This window comes from Macaca nemestrina, chromosome 15 (genome assembly GCF_043159975.1).
Source record: "Macaca nemestrina isolate mMacNem1 chromosome 15, mMacNem.hap1, whole genome shotgun sequence".
NCBI lineage: Eukaryota > Metazoa > Chordata > Mammalia > Primates > Cercopithecidae > Macaca > Macaca nemestrina.
This window is the reverse complement of record NC_092139.1, coordinates 17,121,663-17,137,206: the sequence shown is the minus strand read 5'-3', so window position 1 is coordinate 17,137,206 and position 15,544 is coordinate 17,121,663. Positions and strand designations below refer to the sequence as shown.

The 15,544-nt window shown below is 49.4% G+C and overlaps 1 protein-coding gene across 7 annotated transcripts in view; it reads right to left on the bottom strand.

Moving 5' to 3' along the window:
• LOC105496497 (sulfatase 2) overlaps positions 1 to 15,544 on the bottom strand; it is a 131,465-nt gene that overhangs the window by 37,603 nt on the left and 78,318 nt on the right. For all 7 annotated transcript variants that reach the window (XM_011767004.3, XM_011767003.3, XM_071079169.1 and 4 more), the window contains exon 4: positions 8,864 to 9,015. In XM_011767004.3, coding sequence (XP_011765306.2) covers positions 8,864 to 9,015 — 152 coding nt within the window. The remainder of the gene's footprint in view (positions 1 to 8,863; positions 9,016 to 15,544) is intronic.

The following is a 15,544-nucleotide window of genomic DNA, read 5'->3' as shown; positions in this document are numbered from 1 at the left end:
TGAAAAGTCTAAGGACACACACACAGCATTGTACATTGTTTGAGACATCTGCATATGGGATGAAATAATAAAGGTACGTGTGGGAAGAAGCTCCAGGATATTGGCTACCTCCAGGGAATGGCTCAGGCCAGGGGAGGAATGAGAGCCAGGAGGGTAGGTCAGGGGCTCCCAGAGTCTCATGTTTGGAAGTGTGTGTGGGGTGATTATGGTACCTGCCTCTCGAGGCTGACAGGAGGGTTAAAGCTCTAATAGATGTGAAGCTCTTGCCACAGTGTCCTGTGCACAGCCAGCTCTCTGTCACCATTCAACTAAGAATCAGGACTGTCTTGGTGGCGAGGCAGATTTTCTCCATGTCTGAGAGCTCCCCTCCTTATCTGTCCTCCTCAGTGGCCACTCCTTGGCTGAGTCTTCCCCGACCTCTGCTGGCTCCACAATGCCACATGACACACCTGCCTCTAAAGCTGCCACCCTGCTCCACCGGCAGGCAGTTAGTGCCAGGTGGGCCAACAAAAGCTGCCCATCCCTCCAGCCACAGGGCTTCAGTCACACCCAGGTATCTAAGGGAGAGACCTGGGGGCCTGGGCCAGGGTGGCAGGGGTGGCATCCAGTGACGCTCAGTGGCAGCCAGGACACAGCCACTGGGCGGACGTGGGGGGTGGGAGGGGCAGGTGACCCCACCCCTGCTGGTCTCTGGTTTGGGCAGTTGAGGGAAGGGTACAGAGAAGGCCTGGGCTGGGCGAAAGGCCGAGTTCAGATATGGGCAAACTGTGTTTGGGGTGCCTGGGGAGAGCCATGAGGAAGGACTCTGAAATTCAGAGCTGCGAGCGGGAGGGTGAGACGGGTGGGGGCCAGGCAGGCCCAGGCGTGTTTTCCAGAATCTGGCGCCCAGGAGTCAGGCTCTACCCAGGAGCTCCTGGCCTGCGCAGCTCCACAGGGCTGAGAAGCCACAGCCGGGACCCCGAGGTGCATCTGGCTCCCTCTGGCAGGCACCCTCTGAGCCCCAGGTGATTCCTGCAGGCATCCACAAGCTTCACCGACTGAGCAGCTAGTGTCTGCGGAGACTGCCAGCCTCAGCCCCAGGCAAAAGCGTGTTTCCCTCGAGTGGGCACTCAGCACCGGGCTTCCCTCCAAGGCCAAGGCAGCACGTGTGGGTGGCAGCGGCTCCTCGGGCTCCAGAAAACTTGTAATGAATGAACATACGCTCTTAGTATTATGAAATATCTTAGCTCAGCTGACCGTCACAGCAACTTCCACAAGTGGACATTATACCCATTTTACAGATAAGGAAGTGAGGTCCCCAAACGAATAAGCCATACATCCAGAGCTGCAGCCAAGGCCTTTGTATTTTTGGGTCAGGACCATCTTTTCTTTCCCCCACACAGATAAAATTATTAATGAGAAGCATACATAGTGGTTTAGAGCAAGTATGCACAAACCGTTCCTGTAAAGGGTCGGATAGTCAATATTTAGGCTCTGCAGGCCCCATGTCTCAGTTGCAACTACTCATTACTGCCATTGTGGCTTGAAAGCAGCTATCGGGAAAATGAATGGGCATGTCCGTGCTCCAGTAAAGCTTTATGTATGGATGCAGTTTTAATTTCATATATTTTTCACGTCATGAAAATTACTCTTAAAAGCTTTATTGTGGTAAAAAACCACGAGCGGTATGCTTTTTAACAAAGTTTTATCTGTGAAGTAGAGAACCGTTAACTCTAAGCACCATGTCGTACAGCAGATCTCTGGAACTGTTTCATCTTGCATAACTGAAACCTCATACATCTTGAACAGCAACTCCCCAGCTCCCCAGCTCCCCCTCCCCTGGGCCCTGCCAACCACCATTCTCCTTTTTGCTGCTATTGTCTGACTAATTTAGCTGCCTCATGTAAGTGGAATCATGCAGTATTTGTCCTTCTGTGTCTGGTTTATTTCACTTAGCATATAAGGTTCATCCACGTTGCTGCATATCATAAGATTGCCTTATTTTATTGTTTTATTTTGAGACAGAGTCTTGCTCTGTCGGCCAGGCTGTAGTGCAGAGGCACGACCTCGGCTCACTGCAGCCTCTGCCTCCGCGGTTTCAAGCGATTCTCCTGCCTCAGCCTTCCAAGTAGCTGGACTACAGGCATGCACCACCATGTCCAGCTAATTTTTGTATTTTTAGTAGAGAGACGGGGTTTCACCATGTTGGCCAGGCTAGTCTCGAACTCCTGACCTCAAGTGATCCACCTGGTTTGGCCTCCCAAAGTGCTGGGATTACAGGCATGAGCCACTGCGCCCAGCCGGATTTCCTTCTTTTTAAAGGCTGAATAACATTCCTTTTTTGTATATACCATGTGAAAAATGCTCTTCTTTTGATTGTTTTTCAACTAGTTGAAAATTAAAAACCATTCTTAGCTCAGGGGCCATACAAAAACCACTAGTCTGGGCCCACGGGCTGTGGTTTAATGCATGGACTTTGAAGCCAGATGGCCTGGGTTCGAATCCTGCTTTATCACTTACTAGGCTGTGTGGCCTGGTTACATTACTTAGCCTCTCTGGGGCTCAGTTTTCTCATCTGACAGTTGGGAATACTAACAGTATATACCTCACAGACTATGGTGAGAAACGCATGGGTTAATTTATGTAAAATGATTCAAACAGTATCTGGTACATGCTATGTCTAAATGAGTGTCAGTCATTATTCCCCAAGAACCATATGCCTGCAGTTTCTTTGTGAAAATTAAAATAGTACAAAGGACAGTGAAGTCTCATTTGATTAGATTACTCCTTACTGACCCCCCACCCACCCCCATAACCTTGGCTCTTCTGTCCCCTACTGAGAATAACCTTTCCAGTGTTTTATTAGGTAAGTTATAGTATCACTTAATGCATCTTTTTATATTATTAATCGCAGCATACTGTACATATTCATTTATCTGACAATACAGCAGTGAACAAAACAAATGAGCATTCCTGCCTTCAAGGGGCTCGTATTCTTATGAGAAGAGACAGATACTTTACAAATGAATCAGTAATATACACAGCGTATAACATGTCAGATGGTGATGTGTTGCAGTAAGGAGTGTGTGTGGGGGTGCCCTTATACAAGGGGGTCCAGGAAGGCTGAAGTGAGGTGACATTTCATTAAGGACCTGCGGAGTTCTGGAACTTGCTTTTCCCATTCTGCCTGCTGGGCTCAGGACATAAGGCAGACCTGCCCCATCCTGCCCAGGATCTTCCAGGGGAGGGATGCTTCATGGTCATTTAGTTATTTCGTGTATTGGTGGACTTTGCCGATTTCTTTCAGTAACAAACAAAGCTATAACCAACTGCTCTGTCACGCCATCTCCTGCATATGACTGAGGCTTCTCCAGACAGACAGAGAAGTGTACATGCTGCGGCAAGGGGTGGGGCACATTTAAGTTCATAGAATCTGCCGGGTTGCCCCCAGACTGGCTGTGCACTGCCATCACCTCCCTGCAGACTCACCCAACACCCAGGCCTGCTTTGACCAGCCACCTGGAAGCTTCTTCGGGGGACTCAACCCTAGGTCATTCTCACTTCGCTTCCCACCAACAACTGTCTTCCCTTCTCCAACCCTCTTCTGCCTTTAGTGCTTGTCCTGTATCACTGTTTTCTCATCACCACCGCCTCTCTGTCTGCCCTTGACATCTGGACTCCTTTGGTGGCATGTACCCACCTGAGGATTAGTGACTTGGGACAGAGTCCTCAGAGGCCTTCTGAGGGGGGCTTACGAAGGGCTGAGCTTCCTCCCTGCCTGGGCCTCTCAACAAGCCCCTCCCCGAGGCCAGCAGTGACGTTCTGTCTTGCCAGAGGCATCTTACTGCCTGAGTCTAGGGCCCAGGGCACAGGGCTCCTGAGCTCTGCCTCGGCTGGAACCCCGGGCTCACGCCTGTTCCCTTGACACCTGGGCTCCTGCTGCCCACTGCTACCCTCAGGATTTGAACCCTGGACCTGAGCCAGTTCTGACTTCACCATCCCGCCCTCTGACCACATCCCTGTTAGAGCGTCTGTTCCCAGGCCCCTGGTAACTGGGGGGGTGTGGACAGGAATCCTCTCACGCCTCTCTCACAGGGCTGTTCTCATTCACACGAGGAGATGTGTGGGGGCGGGACACTGGGCAAAAGGACGGACGTTCTATGTCCCCATGCTTAGCCCCAAAAGAACCCTGAGCACCCCGGGATAACCTGATTATTGGGCTGCTCTGAGACGAGGCGTGGATGTGGTGAAGAATTTTAAAAAGGAGGGAGTGTGTTTTTCAGGATATTTAGAGAATCCGCCTGCACTGAGGCTGGGAGGAGGGAAACAGCGTGCTTAGCCCTGGGACTGGAATTTATATTCCAAGGAGTCCATGCTGGACTGCCTCATCAGAACTTTGGAATTAATTCACTTGGGAGGCCGCAGGCCTACTATGTGCAGAGTAAGACTTGAGGGCAGGCGGAAGGCGGCTTCTGCCCCCTGGGCCTGGACCCATCAGACTTATGGGAAGCCGAGGATGACCTGTCAGAGGCAGAGGGATCTCCATGTGTGCCGGTGTTTCCAGAACAGAAGCGGGACAGAGTGTTTTTTGGCTGTTGAGCACCTAGTCAGCCTTCTCCTGGTGGAAACTCCATTCTTATGTGGGGCTCTATTCTCAGCCAAGGTTCCAGGGTAGAGCTCCTGCTACCCCCACGTCTGGCTCAGGAGTGGACCATGTGACTTATAGTCCAGGGAACCAGTCGTCCTCCCGGCTACACTGATTGGCTCAGGGACAGACATGGGACTGATCCAGAGCCAATGAGATGCACTGAGACTCACTGGGAATCCTGGGAGACAGATTCCCACGCCTGCAGCTGGCCAGGAAACTGGGAGGATGTAAGCAAGGTTACATTGCTACCAGGAGGAGAGAGAGCGTCTGTGAATACAGCCGAGCAGAAGAAAACAGAGCTGACAGTAGAGGGAAACCAACTCCATGGGGGTTCATTTGAACTCCTGGATCCACCCATGCCTGATACCCCTACAGCTGGTTTTCAGTTAAACAGGTGAATATATTTCCTCTTTGATTAAGCCAATGGGAGTTAAATTTCTGTTCATAAACAACTGCAAGCGCCTAGTCTGATAACAAAAAATTACCCTATAGTGGCCGGGTGCTGTGGCTCACGCCTGTAATCCCAGCACTTTGGGAGGCCACGGTGGGTGGATCACTGAGGTTGGGAGTTCAAGACCAGCCTGACCAACATGGAGAAACCCCATCTCTACTAAAAATACAAAATTAGCTGGGCGTGGTGACACATGCCTGTAATCCCAGCTACTCAGGAGGCTGAGGCAGGAGACTCACACGAACCCAGGAGGCGGAGGTTGCAGTGAGCCAAGATCGTACCATTGTACCCCAGCCTGGTCAACAAGCGCAAAAACTCTGTCTCAAAACAAAAACAAAAACAAAAAACAACAACTAAGATGATTGTAATAACCAGCAAGCTTGTAGGTTGAAATGGCTCATACTGGGGATGACAAAATAGATGGGTGTGATGTGTGTGTGTGTGTGTGTGTGTGTGTGCATTAATGATGTGTGCACATCACTTAATGGTTTATATCACATCTTCATGTGCCAGACTGTGAGCTCCAGGGGGACCATGGCTGGGTCTGTTTTCATTCACCCTGGAATAGCCAGCACTTGGCATGGTGCCTGGCACACAGCAGGCTCTCAATGAATACTTGTTGGGGGTGGTGAATGAATAATGGAATCAAGTTTGACTAGTCCACTCCCCTCATATGATTGTTCTGAGTATCAGAAGTACTACATGTTAAACACCCAGCAGGGTGCCTGGTACACAGTAGGTGCTCAGTAAATGGAAGTGCACATGACTAAGTATGCAAGTGTATGCTCGTTTGTCAGATTTGGGAGTTGAGGCTCTTAGGAGTAGGCAGCGTGTCCAAGATCACGTAATATGTGTCCAGGTTGGGGCTCTGAGCTTGATCCCACTGACTCCAAATGTGAAACTCACTGTACAGTCCCTGGAGGGTGTTGGCAGAATAATGACATGATGGGCTGAAGGGCCGCAGGCCTGTGGGTCAGGCGTGCTCAATTCATGCAGGATTTTAGAAGAGTCTGAAGTAGCTGCCAATATTTACCAATCAGGAGATTTCATAGGTAAAAAATACAAATTTGCAGCTTCTGCCGAAAAATAGGAAAACTGGCCGTCTGGGTCCACAGTTCTACCTGGGCCCGATCTGCCCCTTTTAGACAGACGCCTTCTCCACAGTCCCCACCAGTCCTTATTGTCCACTCACTCCCGGCTTGCTACCCTCTTTCAGTGATTGCCTGTTCTCTAGTGACTTTAACCTGGGGAGTCACAGTAGGCAGGGCCCAGGACTGGTGGCAGTGTGGAGGGGAAAAGAGAAAGAAGGATGGATTTGGCAGCCAGTCTGAGGAAAGAATGTACCAGCTGTGGGGGGATGTCAGAGCTGACTCTGATGATTCGGATGGGGCAGGAAGATTTGTTCATTTCTATGTTTCTTTTAAAATGGGACATCTGGATGAAACCTCACCATCAGCCTCTCCTCCTCCTCCTCCTCCTCATCATCATCTAAGCCAGGGGTCAGCAAACTATAGCCAAGCAGGTCCACTGCCTGTTTTTGGAAACAAAGCTTCCTTAGAACATGGCCATGCTTATTTGTTTGCATATTACCCATGGCTGCTTGCACACTATAATGGCAGACTCCAGCAGTGGCAACAGGACTGTAAGCCTTGTCAAGTCTAAAATATTTAGTATCTGGCCCTTTACAGAAAATATTTGTTGCCCTGATCTAAGCCACTACATACTGAGTATTTACTACGTGCAAGGGGGTGCTTCTAATGTTCTACATGTATTAACTCATGTGATCCTCAAAAGCCTCTGTGGTAAAACCATAAGGAAACACCACTACACGCCCAGCAAAGCAGCCCTGACAAAAAAGACACCACCAAGTGCTGATAAAGGATGCAGAGCAACTCCCATTTCTGGTTGGGAATGTAAACTGGGGCAACCTTTTTTTTTTTTTTTTTTTTGAGATGGAGTCTTGCTCTGTTACCCAGGCTGGAGTGCAGTGGCGCGATCTCGGCTCACTGCAACCTCTGCCTCCTGGGTTCACGCCATTCTCCTGCCTCAGCCTCCTGAGTAACTGGGATTACAGGTGCCCGCCACCACACCGGGCTAATTTTTGTATTTTTAGTGGAGACAGGGTTTCACTATGTTGGCCAGGCTGGCCTCGAACTCCTGACCTAAAGTGATCCACTCGCCTCGGCTTCCCAAAGCACTGGGATTATAGGCATGAGCCACTGCGCCCGGCCGGGTGCAACATCTTAACACATCCTATGTCCCAGCAACTCTTCTTTGGGTGTATAACCAAAATAAATGGGCACATATGTCCACTAAAAGCCATGGACAAGGATGTTCATGGCAGCTTAGTTTATAACAGACCCAAACTGGAGACAACCAAATGTCCATGAGTTGTTGAAGGGATAAATACATATCTCACAGACACCGCACTGGGTGAAGAAAGGTAGACGCAGAAGAGAACAGACTATACGATTCCATTTAGGTGCAGTTCTAGAACAGCCAAAACGAATCCACGGTGACAGAAGTCGGAGTAGATGCCATCCCCAGGGTGGGGTTCATGACTGGAGAGGGGTCCCAGGGAGTCTTCCGGAAATGCTGTACGTCTTGATCGGAGCCGTGGTGAGACAGATGCACGCATATTTGAAACAGATGCACACGTATGTGAAAATTCACTGAGCGGTCCACTTAAGATCTGTGCGTGCTACCTCATGTCAATTCATCTTAAATTAAAAATAGAAAAAACGACGACTGAGGATCAACCACCTCAGCAGGTGCTTAGGCAGGAACCACTCACTCTGAACACGCGCACACCCTGTGCTCAGCAACGCTGCTGTGAGGAGCGGGTGTAACAGAAACGAACCCCTGTGCTCACCAGGAACTAGGTTCTAGACGGTGCTCAGCGGCACTATGTGTAATAACCCTAAACTGGAAATACCTAAATGCCCAATGAAAGGAGAATAAATAAACAAATTGCGGTATAAGCGCATGACGGAATGCTGGGCAGCAAGAATGAACTCAACATAATACCAAGCAAGAGAAGCCAGAGGCAGAGAGAATCTGTAACGCTAAGAGTCTGAATCATCGTTATGCTCGTGGGAGGGCTGTCGAGTGGGGGGAATTCCGTGAGGGGACTGCTGCGGGCGGTGGTGACATTCTCTTCTTGGCCTACCTGGGTGCTCGTTACACACGTCCGTTCAGTTTGCAACAAGCCCTTGAGTGGTACACTCTGTATATGTACTTTCTGTAAGAATATTCTGTCTGGGCAAAATGTTAAAAAACCAAACTCTTGGAAACAGAGACTATTCTTTGAGAAATGAATACACTTTTCTTTTCTTTTTTAAAGACACAGTCTTGCTCTGTCACCCTGGCCCAAGAGCAGTGGCAAGATCTTGGCTCACTGCAGCCTCAAACTCCCAGGCTTAGGCAATCCTCCCATCTCAGCCTCTCCAGTAGATGGGACCATAGGCATGTGCCACCACACCTGGCTAGTTTTTGTATTTTTTGTAGAGACAGGGTCTCGTCATGTTGCCCAGGCTGGTCTTGAACTTCTGGACTCAAGTGATTTGCCCACCTTGGCCTCCCAAAGTGCTGGGATTACAGGTGTGAGCCACTGTGCCTGGCTGAGAGATGAAAAAAATGAGAATGAGGAGGTGGATGTAAAATGCTCAAGGTCACACTTTTAAGTGTCTGAGTCACAATCTGAACCTAGGTAGTCTGGCTCCCGAGTTGGGCCCCTAACTGCTGGGCCTCACGGTCTCTCCCAGGCCGGAAAGGTCGCAGCTTACCTTGGAGTAGTCGGAGCCGTGCTTCTCTTTCACCCCGTTCCGACACAACGTGTAGTTATAAAAGCGGGAGTTTTTAAGAAGTCCGACCCACTCCTTCCAGCCGGGCGGCACGTAGGAGCCGTTGTATTCATTAAGATACTTCCCGAAGAAAGCTGTGGAGAGAGATGGATCAGGAGGCCACGTGAGAAAGTGCCTGACGATGTTTATTAAACCATTGTATTGAGTATGCACACCTGCTCTGCCATGGAGCCCCCTGGCACACGGAGCCAATGGATCCCTTCTCCAATGTTATTACATGCATTGAATACAAGACATAGGGTTACAGAGAAAATCAATTGTTTGGAAATACGGTTATCAAAACACCAAAAGCATTTGCTATACGGTGTGTCTTTGAGTTTTATTTCAGACGGAGTCTTGCTCTATTGCCCAGGCTGGAGTGCAATGACACAATCTTGGCTCACTGCAACCTCTGCCTCCTGGGTTCAAGCGATTCTCCTGTCTCAGCCTCCTGAGAAGCTGGGATTACAGGCGTCTGCCACCATGCCTGGCTAATTTTTTGTATTTTTAGTGGAGACGGGGTTTCACCATGTTGGCCAGGCTGGTCTCGAAATTGTTGCGTATTTAGAGAATGGAAGGCTGCATTGAAACCTGAATGAAAGGTGATCTGCCTCAGGTGATCTGCCTGCCTTGGCTTCCTAAAGTGTTGGGATTACAGGCATGAGCCACCATACCTGGCCTACTGTGTCTTTTAAAACCTTGTAGACAGTGATCATTTCAAAACAGTTACAAGTGAAAATATTTGATTTTGTGATATCTGCAACAACTGCAATGGGATATTAAAATACTGGTTTCTACAGATGACAAAGCTATAGATTCTGCCAACATACTGTGGTTTATGGCCTATGCTCATATTGGAAGCAAATGCTAAGTTTCAGCTGTAGGTTAGTGAAAATGAGACTGTAATTATTTTTCCCCATTGAAGTTTGTGGATCCCTTGGATTTGTCTACTACACAGCAACCAGAATGGCTAACATTAAAAAAATGGGCAACACTAAGTATGGGTGGGGATGTGGGACAACTTGAGCCCTCACACACTGGGTGGCTGCCCCAACTGGTCCAGCCACGGTGGGGAACTCTTTGGCCGTGTCTGCTAAATTTGAACGCATTGATAACTTCTACCCAGCAATTTAAATCTTGGGTATTTACCCAATAGAAAAGTATTCGTACATTCACCTAAAGTCAGGTGTAAGACATGACAGCACATTTGTAATAGTAAATAAGTAGAAACAAATGAAATGTTTATCAACAAAAGGATGGGTAAAGAAATTGTTGCGTATTTAGAGAATGGAAGGCTGCATTGAAACCTGAATGAAAGACCTAGTGCTACATTCAAGAACAGGGATGCATCTCAGCAACCTAAGAATGTTAAGAGAAATAAACCAGATACAAAAGAATACATGCCATATGACCTCATCTATGAGAACAGGCCAAACTAACCTATGGTGTTAGAATAAAAACAGTGGGTATCCTGGAGACGGGGGGATGGTGGGTGGGAGCAGCAAGGGGTGTTTAATGAATGGTCTTGTTCTGTGTCTTGCTGGAGCAGGTGGTTCAGTTGGTGACACCTCACTGGCCTGGACATTTGGGAGCCGTGCACTTTTCCACATGCATGCGTTACATCAACAACAAAGCTTAAAGAAAATCATCCTAATTCATCGGGAAGGGGATGTGCCTAAAAACTCTCTGTGATGAGGAGACAGACAAGTCCTCTTCATGGTCTTCTTCTGTTTTTATTTTGCATGTACATTTTTTTTTCTTTGAGACACATCTCACTCTGCCACCCGGGCTGGACTGCAGTGGCACCATCACGGCTCACTGCAGCCTCAACCTCCCAGGCTCAAGTGATCCTCCCGCCTCATCATCCCGAGTAGCTGGGACGACAGGCGCATGCCACCATGCCTGGCTTATTTTTGTAGTTTTTGTAGAGAAGGGGTTTCACCATGCTGCACAGGCTGTTCTTGAACTCCTGAGCTCAAGCGATCTGCCTGCCTCAGCCTCCCAAAGTGCTGAGATTACAGGCGTGAGCCATGGTGCCTGGTTTGCATGTACAATAACTGCCGACTAGAGACAGCAATCCTATTCTAGTCCTCTCTTTCTAGGTGAGGACGCCGCGGTTCTGAAATTTCTGACGAGTATTGTTGAGAGCACAGAACACGAGCGTTCCAGGCAGTTGTAGGGATGTAAGGAGATCTTGCTAACAGAAGCTCGGCGCTGGGCCTTGTGCATGTGAGTACTCAGCTAAGAACTCAGGATGAAAAGAGAAAGGCCGGGGAGGTGAACCCCCAGAGGAAGGACAGTGGGTGGGATGGGGCTCTGGTGCCCCTAGAGGAGAGGACAACCCATCCACCAGTGTCCCTGGAGAAAGCACAGAGCCACCTGGCCGTGGGAGAGCTGCGATGGAGCTGGCTCCCTCTGCAGGGGTTTTCCTGGTGACCTGGGAGATGTCTGACACTTTCCGGGAGGGGGAAGACCCCTTAGGAACCCAAGCAGCGGGATTCTGGAACTCCCAAAATGCAAGGCAAAGGGGAGCACTTCATTAAATAACTCGCCCACCATGCAGGGCTGGGAGGTGACCACTCCAGAGGGAGGAGCTGATGAAACACCTCCTAGAAGGATCTGGGTACACAGGAGAGGTGAAAATAGGAAGGGAGGATCCCCTAGCAGCCTCAGGGGTAAGGTCCAGGATGGAACCTCCCTTTCTGTGGGAGGATGGAGCAAAAATAAACGGGAAGAACCTGGCGTTCTGCAGAGGAGGAGGCGGGGAACCGGCTGCAGTCTCTGAGTCATATCCAGTTTTCACAGAGTGAAATGTAATTAGGTGGTGGGTGCCTAATTAAACAGCGACTGGGCGTCCCTGGCTAGGTGTCAGGGAGTCACTGATGGAGTGGGAGGCAGCATGAGAGTCCTGGGCAAGCTAAAGGCCTGCACTTCTCTTTCTCTGGCACCTGGAATGTTGGAGATGCCTCAATGCATCCAGCTCCTCAAAGCAGTGGCTCTTGGCCAGAAGGTGGGTAATCTCTGTCCCCAGGAAACACTTGGCAATGTCTGGAGACATTTTTGGTTTCATCACAACTTGGTGTGCTATTGATATCTGGTGGGTGGAGGCCAGGGATGCTGCTCAATATTCGCCGACGCGCATGGCAGTCCCCACGCTACGAAGACTGAGCCAGGACAAAATGTCAGCAGCCCCTAATCCAATAACCCTTTTTTTTTTTTTTTTTTTTTTTTTTGGAGAGAGGGTCTCTGTTTTCCAGGCTGGAATGCAATGGCGTGATCTTGCCTCACTGCAACCTTCACCTCCTGGGTCCAAGGGATTCTCTTGCCTCAGCCTCCTGAATAGCTGGGACTATAAGCGTGTGCCATGATGCCCGGCTAACTTTTGTATTTTGAGTAGAGACGAGGTTTCACCATGTTGGCCAGGCTGGTCTCGAACTCCTGACCTCAAGTGATCCACCTGCCTCGGCCTCCCCAAGTTCTGGGACTACAGGCATGAGCCATCGTGCACGGCTGAGAAACCCTCTCTTATTTAAATAAACCTGTCTATGGTCCAACCCTCTAGCATCTCACCCTTCAGGTCTTTAGAGCCATGTTGTGAGAGCCAGGAAGGCCCCTGGAGACCAAGTGTAGGTCAGGAAACCAGATTTCCTAAACCTAGTGACCTTGACCCCCACCTCTGACGCTGCCCTCCATGTGGGGGCTCCACTCCTGTAACACTCCTGGCCTCTCTCCATGCTCTCCTGTACCTTCTCTGAGGGGGACAATATACAGCAGAGGTCACCAAACCTTTTCTGTAAAAGCCAGATAGTCAATATTTTAGGCTTTGTGGGCCAGAGGGTCAAAGGGTCTCTGTGACAACTACTAAACCCTGCTATTGTTAAAAGAAAAAAAAAAAAAAGTCACAGACAAGACATAAACAAGTGGGCGGGGCTATGTTCCAATAAAGCTTCATTTACCACAACAAATGGAGGGCCTGGTTAGGTCCACTGGCTGTGGTTTGCTGACCCCTAGCATGTGTCTGGTGGGTTTGAAGGGCCAAAGTGGGCATGGGTAGCCCAATCTTTCCTGTGCTTTTCCTCTGGGGACTGAACTGCCCCCAGGGAGTGCTAGCTTTCAGGAGGCTTGTCCTGTCTGCGTGGGGAGGAAAGGTGTGGACCAGCATGAGTGAAAAGTCCATCACACTCGGAGTTTAGTCAGGAAGCCCAAACGCCCTCAGAAGGAAGCCATGCCCTCAAATGCAGCCTTCACCAGATTCATCGGAGTGCAGTGTTGACTGGCATCTGCTGACTCCCGGGTTTGATTTCTTAATCGGCTCAGGACCTCAACAAGGAAGAGGGTAAAATAAGCCCCCTCATAAACTGGTATTCCCATTTTTCTAAGAAAAAAATGAGCTTCATTATTGTTATTACTATTATTTTTTTGATATGGAGTCTTCCTCTTGTACCCAGTCGGGAGGACACTGGTGTGATCTCAGCTCACTGCAACCTCCACTTCCCAGGTTCTAGCAATTCTCCTGCCTCAGCCTCCTGAAGAGCTGGGATTACAGGCGTGACCATCACGCCCAGCTAATTTTTGTATTTTTAGTAGACACAGGTTTTTGCCATGTTGGCCAAGCTGGTCTTTAACTCCTGACCTCTGGTGATCCGCCTGCCTTGGCCTCCCAAAGCGCTGGGATCACAGGTGTGAGCCACCCCGCCTGGCAGAGTTTTATTATTTTTCACTCTTCTTTTTTCTCCATTTCCCCTATGCCCCACTTTGCCCTTTAGAAATGCAATTATAACCTTTTACCTCCCCTACACCAGACAGTCTCTTCAGGCCAAGTTCATCTAATCACCCACTTAGAGAACTCTCACTCACCAGGAGGTTGCCTCGAGACACAATGGTCCATCTACAACCCAAAGTATGCCTGCTGTGAAACTCCCTCCCAGGTGCAGAGCTTCTGGCCACCCTTAGAACCTAGTTCCACCCACAAAGGCACCAGTGGCTGTCAGCTGACTTCCCAGTAGATGAAGTACTTGAGTGAGTACGGACCCCCCAGCACTCACTTCCTCCCCTGTGTGCCATTCATGCCAGGCTCCCTTTTAAAAGCACCTCCTTTCTGCTCCTAAAAGCAAAGCAGTACTCTTAAGGCAGGAAGACTGTACTTCTTCCCTTAAGCTAGCTTTGGAATAAAAAATCACTTTCCTTATACCAGATCTCGCTCTTACTACCTGCGTTTTGGTTACACAGAGCCAACACTTTCAGAGCCCCGACACTTTCTACTCAGAGCAAACAATACTGGCAGTGATGTAAAAGATTCCTTTTGAAACAACTGAAGTCCAGGGTGAAACAATCTGGAGTAAAATGTTAATAGAATCAGTGTAACTGGGCATGGTAAACATCATGATGGTGGCACTTGAAATTGCTGAATTTGAGGTCTCACTGCCCTAGGGAAGGTATGCATGCCTATATCCATTCAGCAAGTATTGATTAAACACCTATGGTATGCAGGGAGCTGTCCCAGGCACTGGAATCACAGGAGTGAACAAGACCACCAGGATCCCTTCTGCCCTCGTGCAGCTAATGTTCTAGTGGGAAACAGTGACAAATGCGATGAAGAAAATGAGGGAGAATGACAGGACACAGTGGCCCCACACGGTGCTGTGAGAGGCCCCGCTGGGCTGAAGAACATGAGTCAGAGGGGAAAGGAGGAAAACTGCTCCAGGCAGAGGGAACTGGCAGGTGCAAAGGCCCTGAGGCCGGTACAAGCGCGGGGGCATCGTGGAACCCAAGGGGACAGTGAGGGAGGGAGGAAATGGCATCGCAGGGAAGAGGGGACAGATCCCATAGGGTCCTGGAGACTGTCTTGAGGAGTGTCTCGCACCTCTCCTGGAATATTGCATGCCAGATTTTGCCTTTTGTGCATTTTCCTGGAAACAGGTCCACAGCTTTTGACACATTCTGAAAGGAGCCCAGACCACAAGTCATTTAAGAAGCACAGATTTTCACCCCCTCAGTTTGCAGAAAAGTGAACCGAAAGTCAGAGAAAAAAGCCTCACTGAACTCCCCACTGGGGAACTGGGTTTCCCGCTACACTCCTACATCTTCCAAGTCCCCACCCATGAAGCCACTGGTTCTTGAAGACTTGGGCCAAGGTCTTTCTGATGAATGCTCGAGTTCAGCTTCTTGGCTTGGCTGCTGGGATAAGAATTTCTTCGTGAGGAGTGGGTGCGGGTCCTCCTCCTGCCCATGGAAGCTCACTCCTGCCCATTCTTTTCAGTGCCACAGATGTCAGCATGTCCCAAGCTGTTTCCTCTGCTAGAATCTCCCCTTTCACGTCTCTTGCCTTTCTCCAACCCCCAACCCTTAAAAGCCCCAAAAGGGTGTATTATTCAGTCTCCACTAGGCTCCAGAAAACAGAGTTTCAGTCAGAGGCTTTTAGTGCCAAATTAGATTTTGCTCTCATTTGATTAGATTTCCCCAAGGCACTTTTAAAAATGGTTATTCCGGCACCAGTGGAGGTGGGAGAAGCAAATTAGCATGGGCCCTGGGGCTCCCGGGCTGGGAAATACAGCCAAGAGAATGAGCTAGAATTAAAACCAAGATTAAAAGCCCAGCCCAAATTGTGGCAGGTGGCTGGTGCCG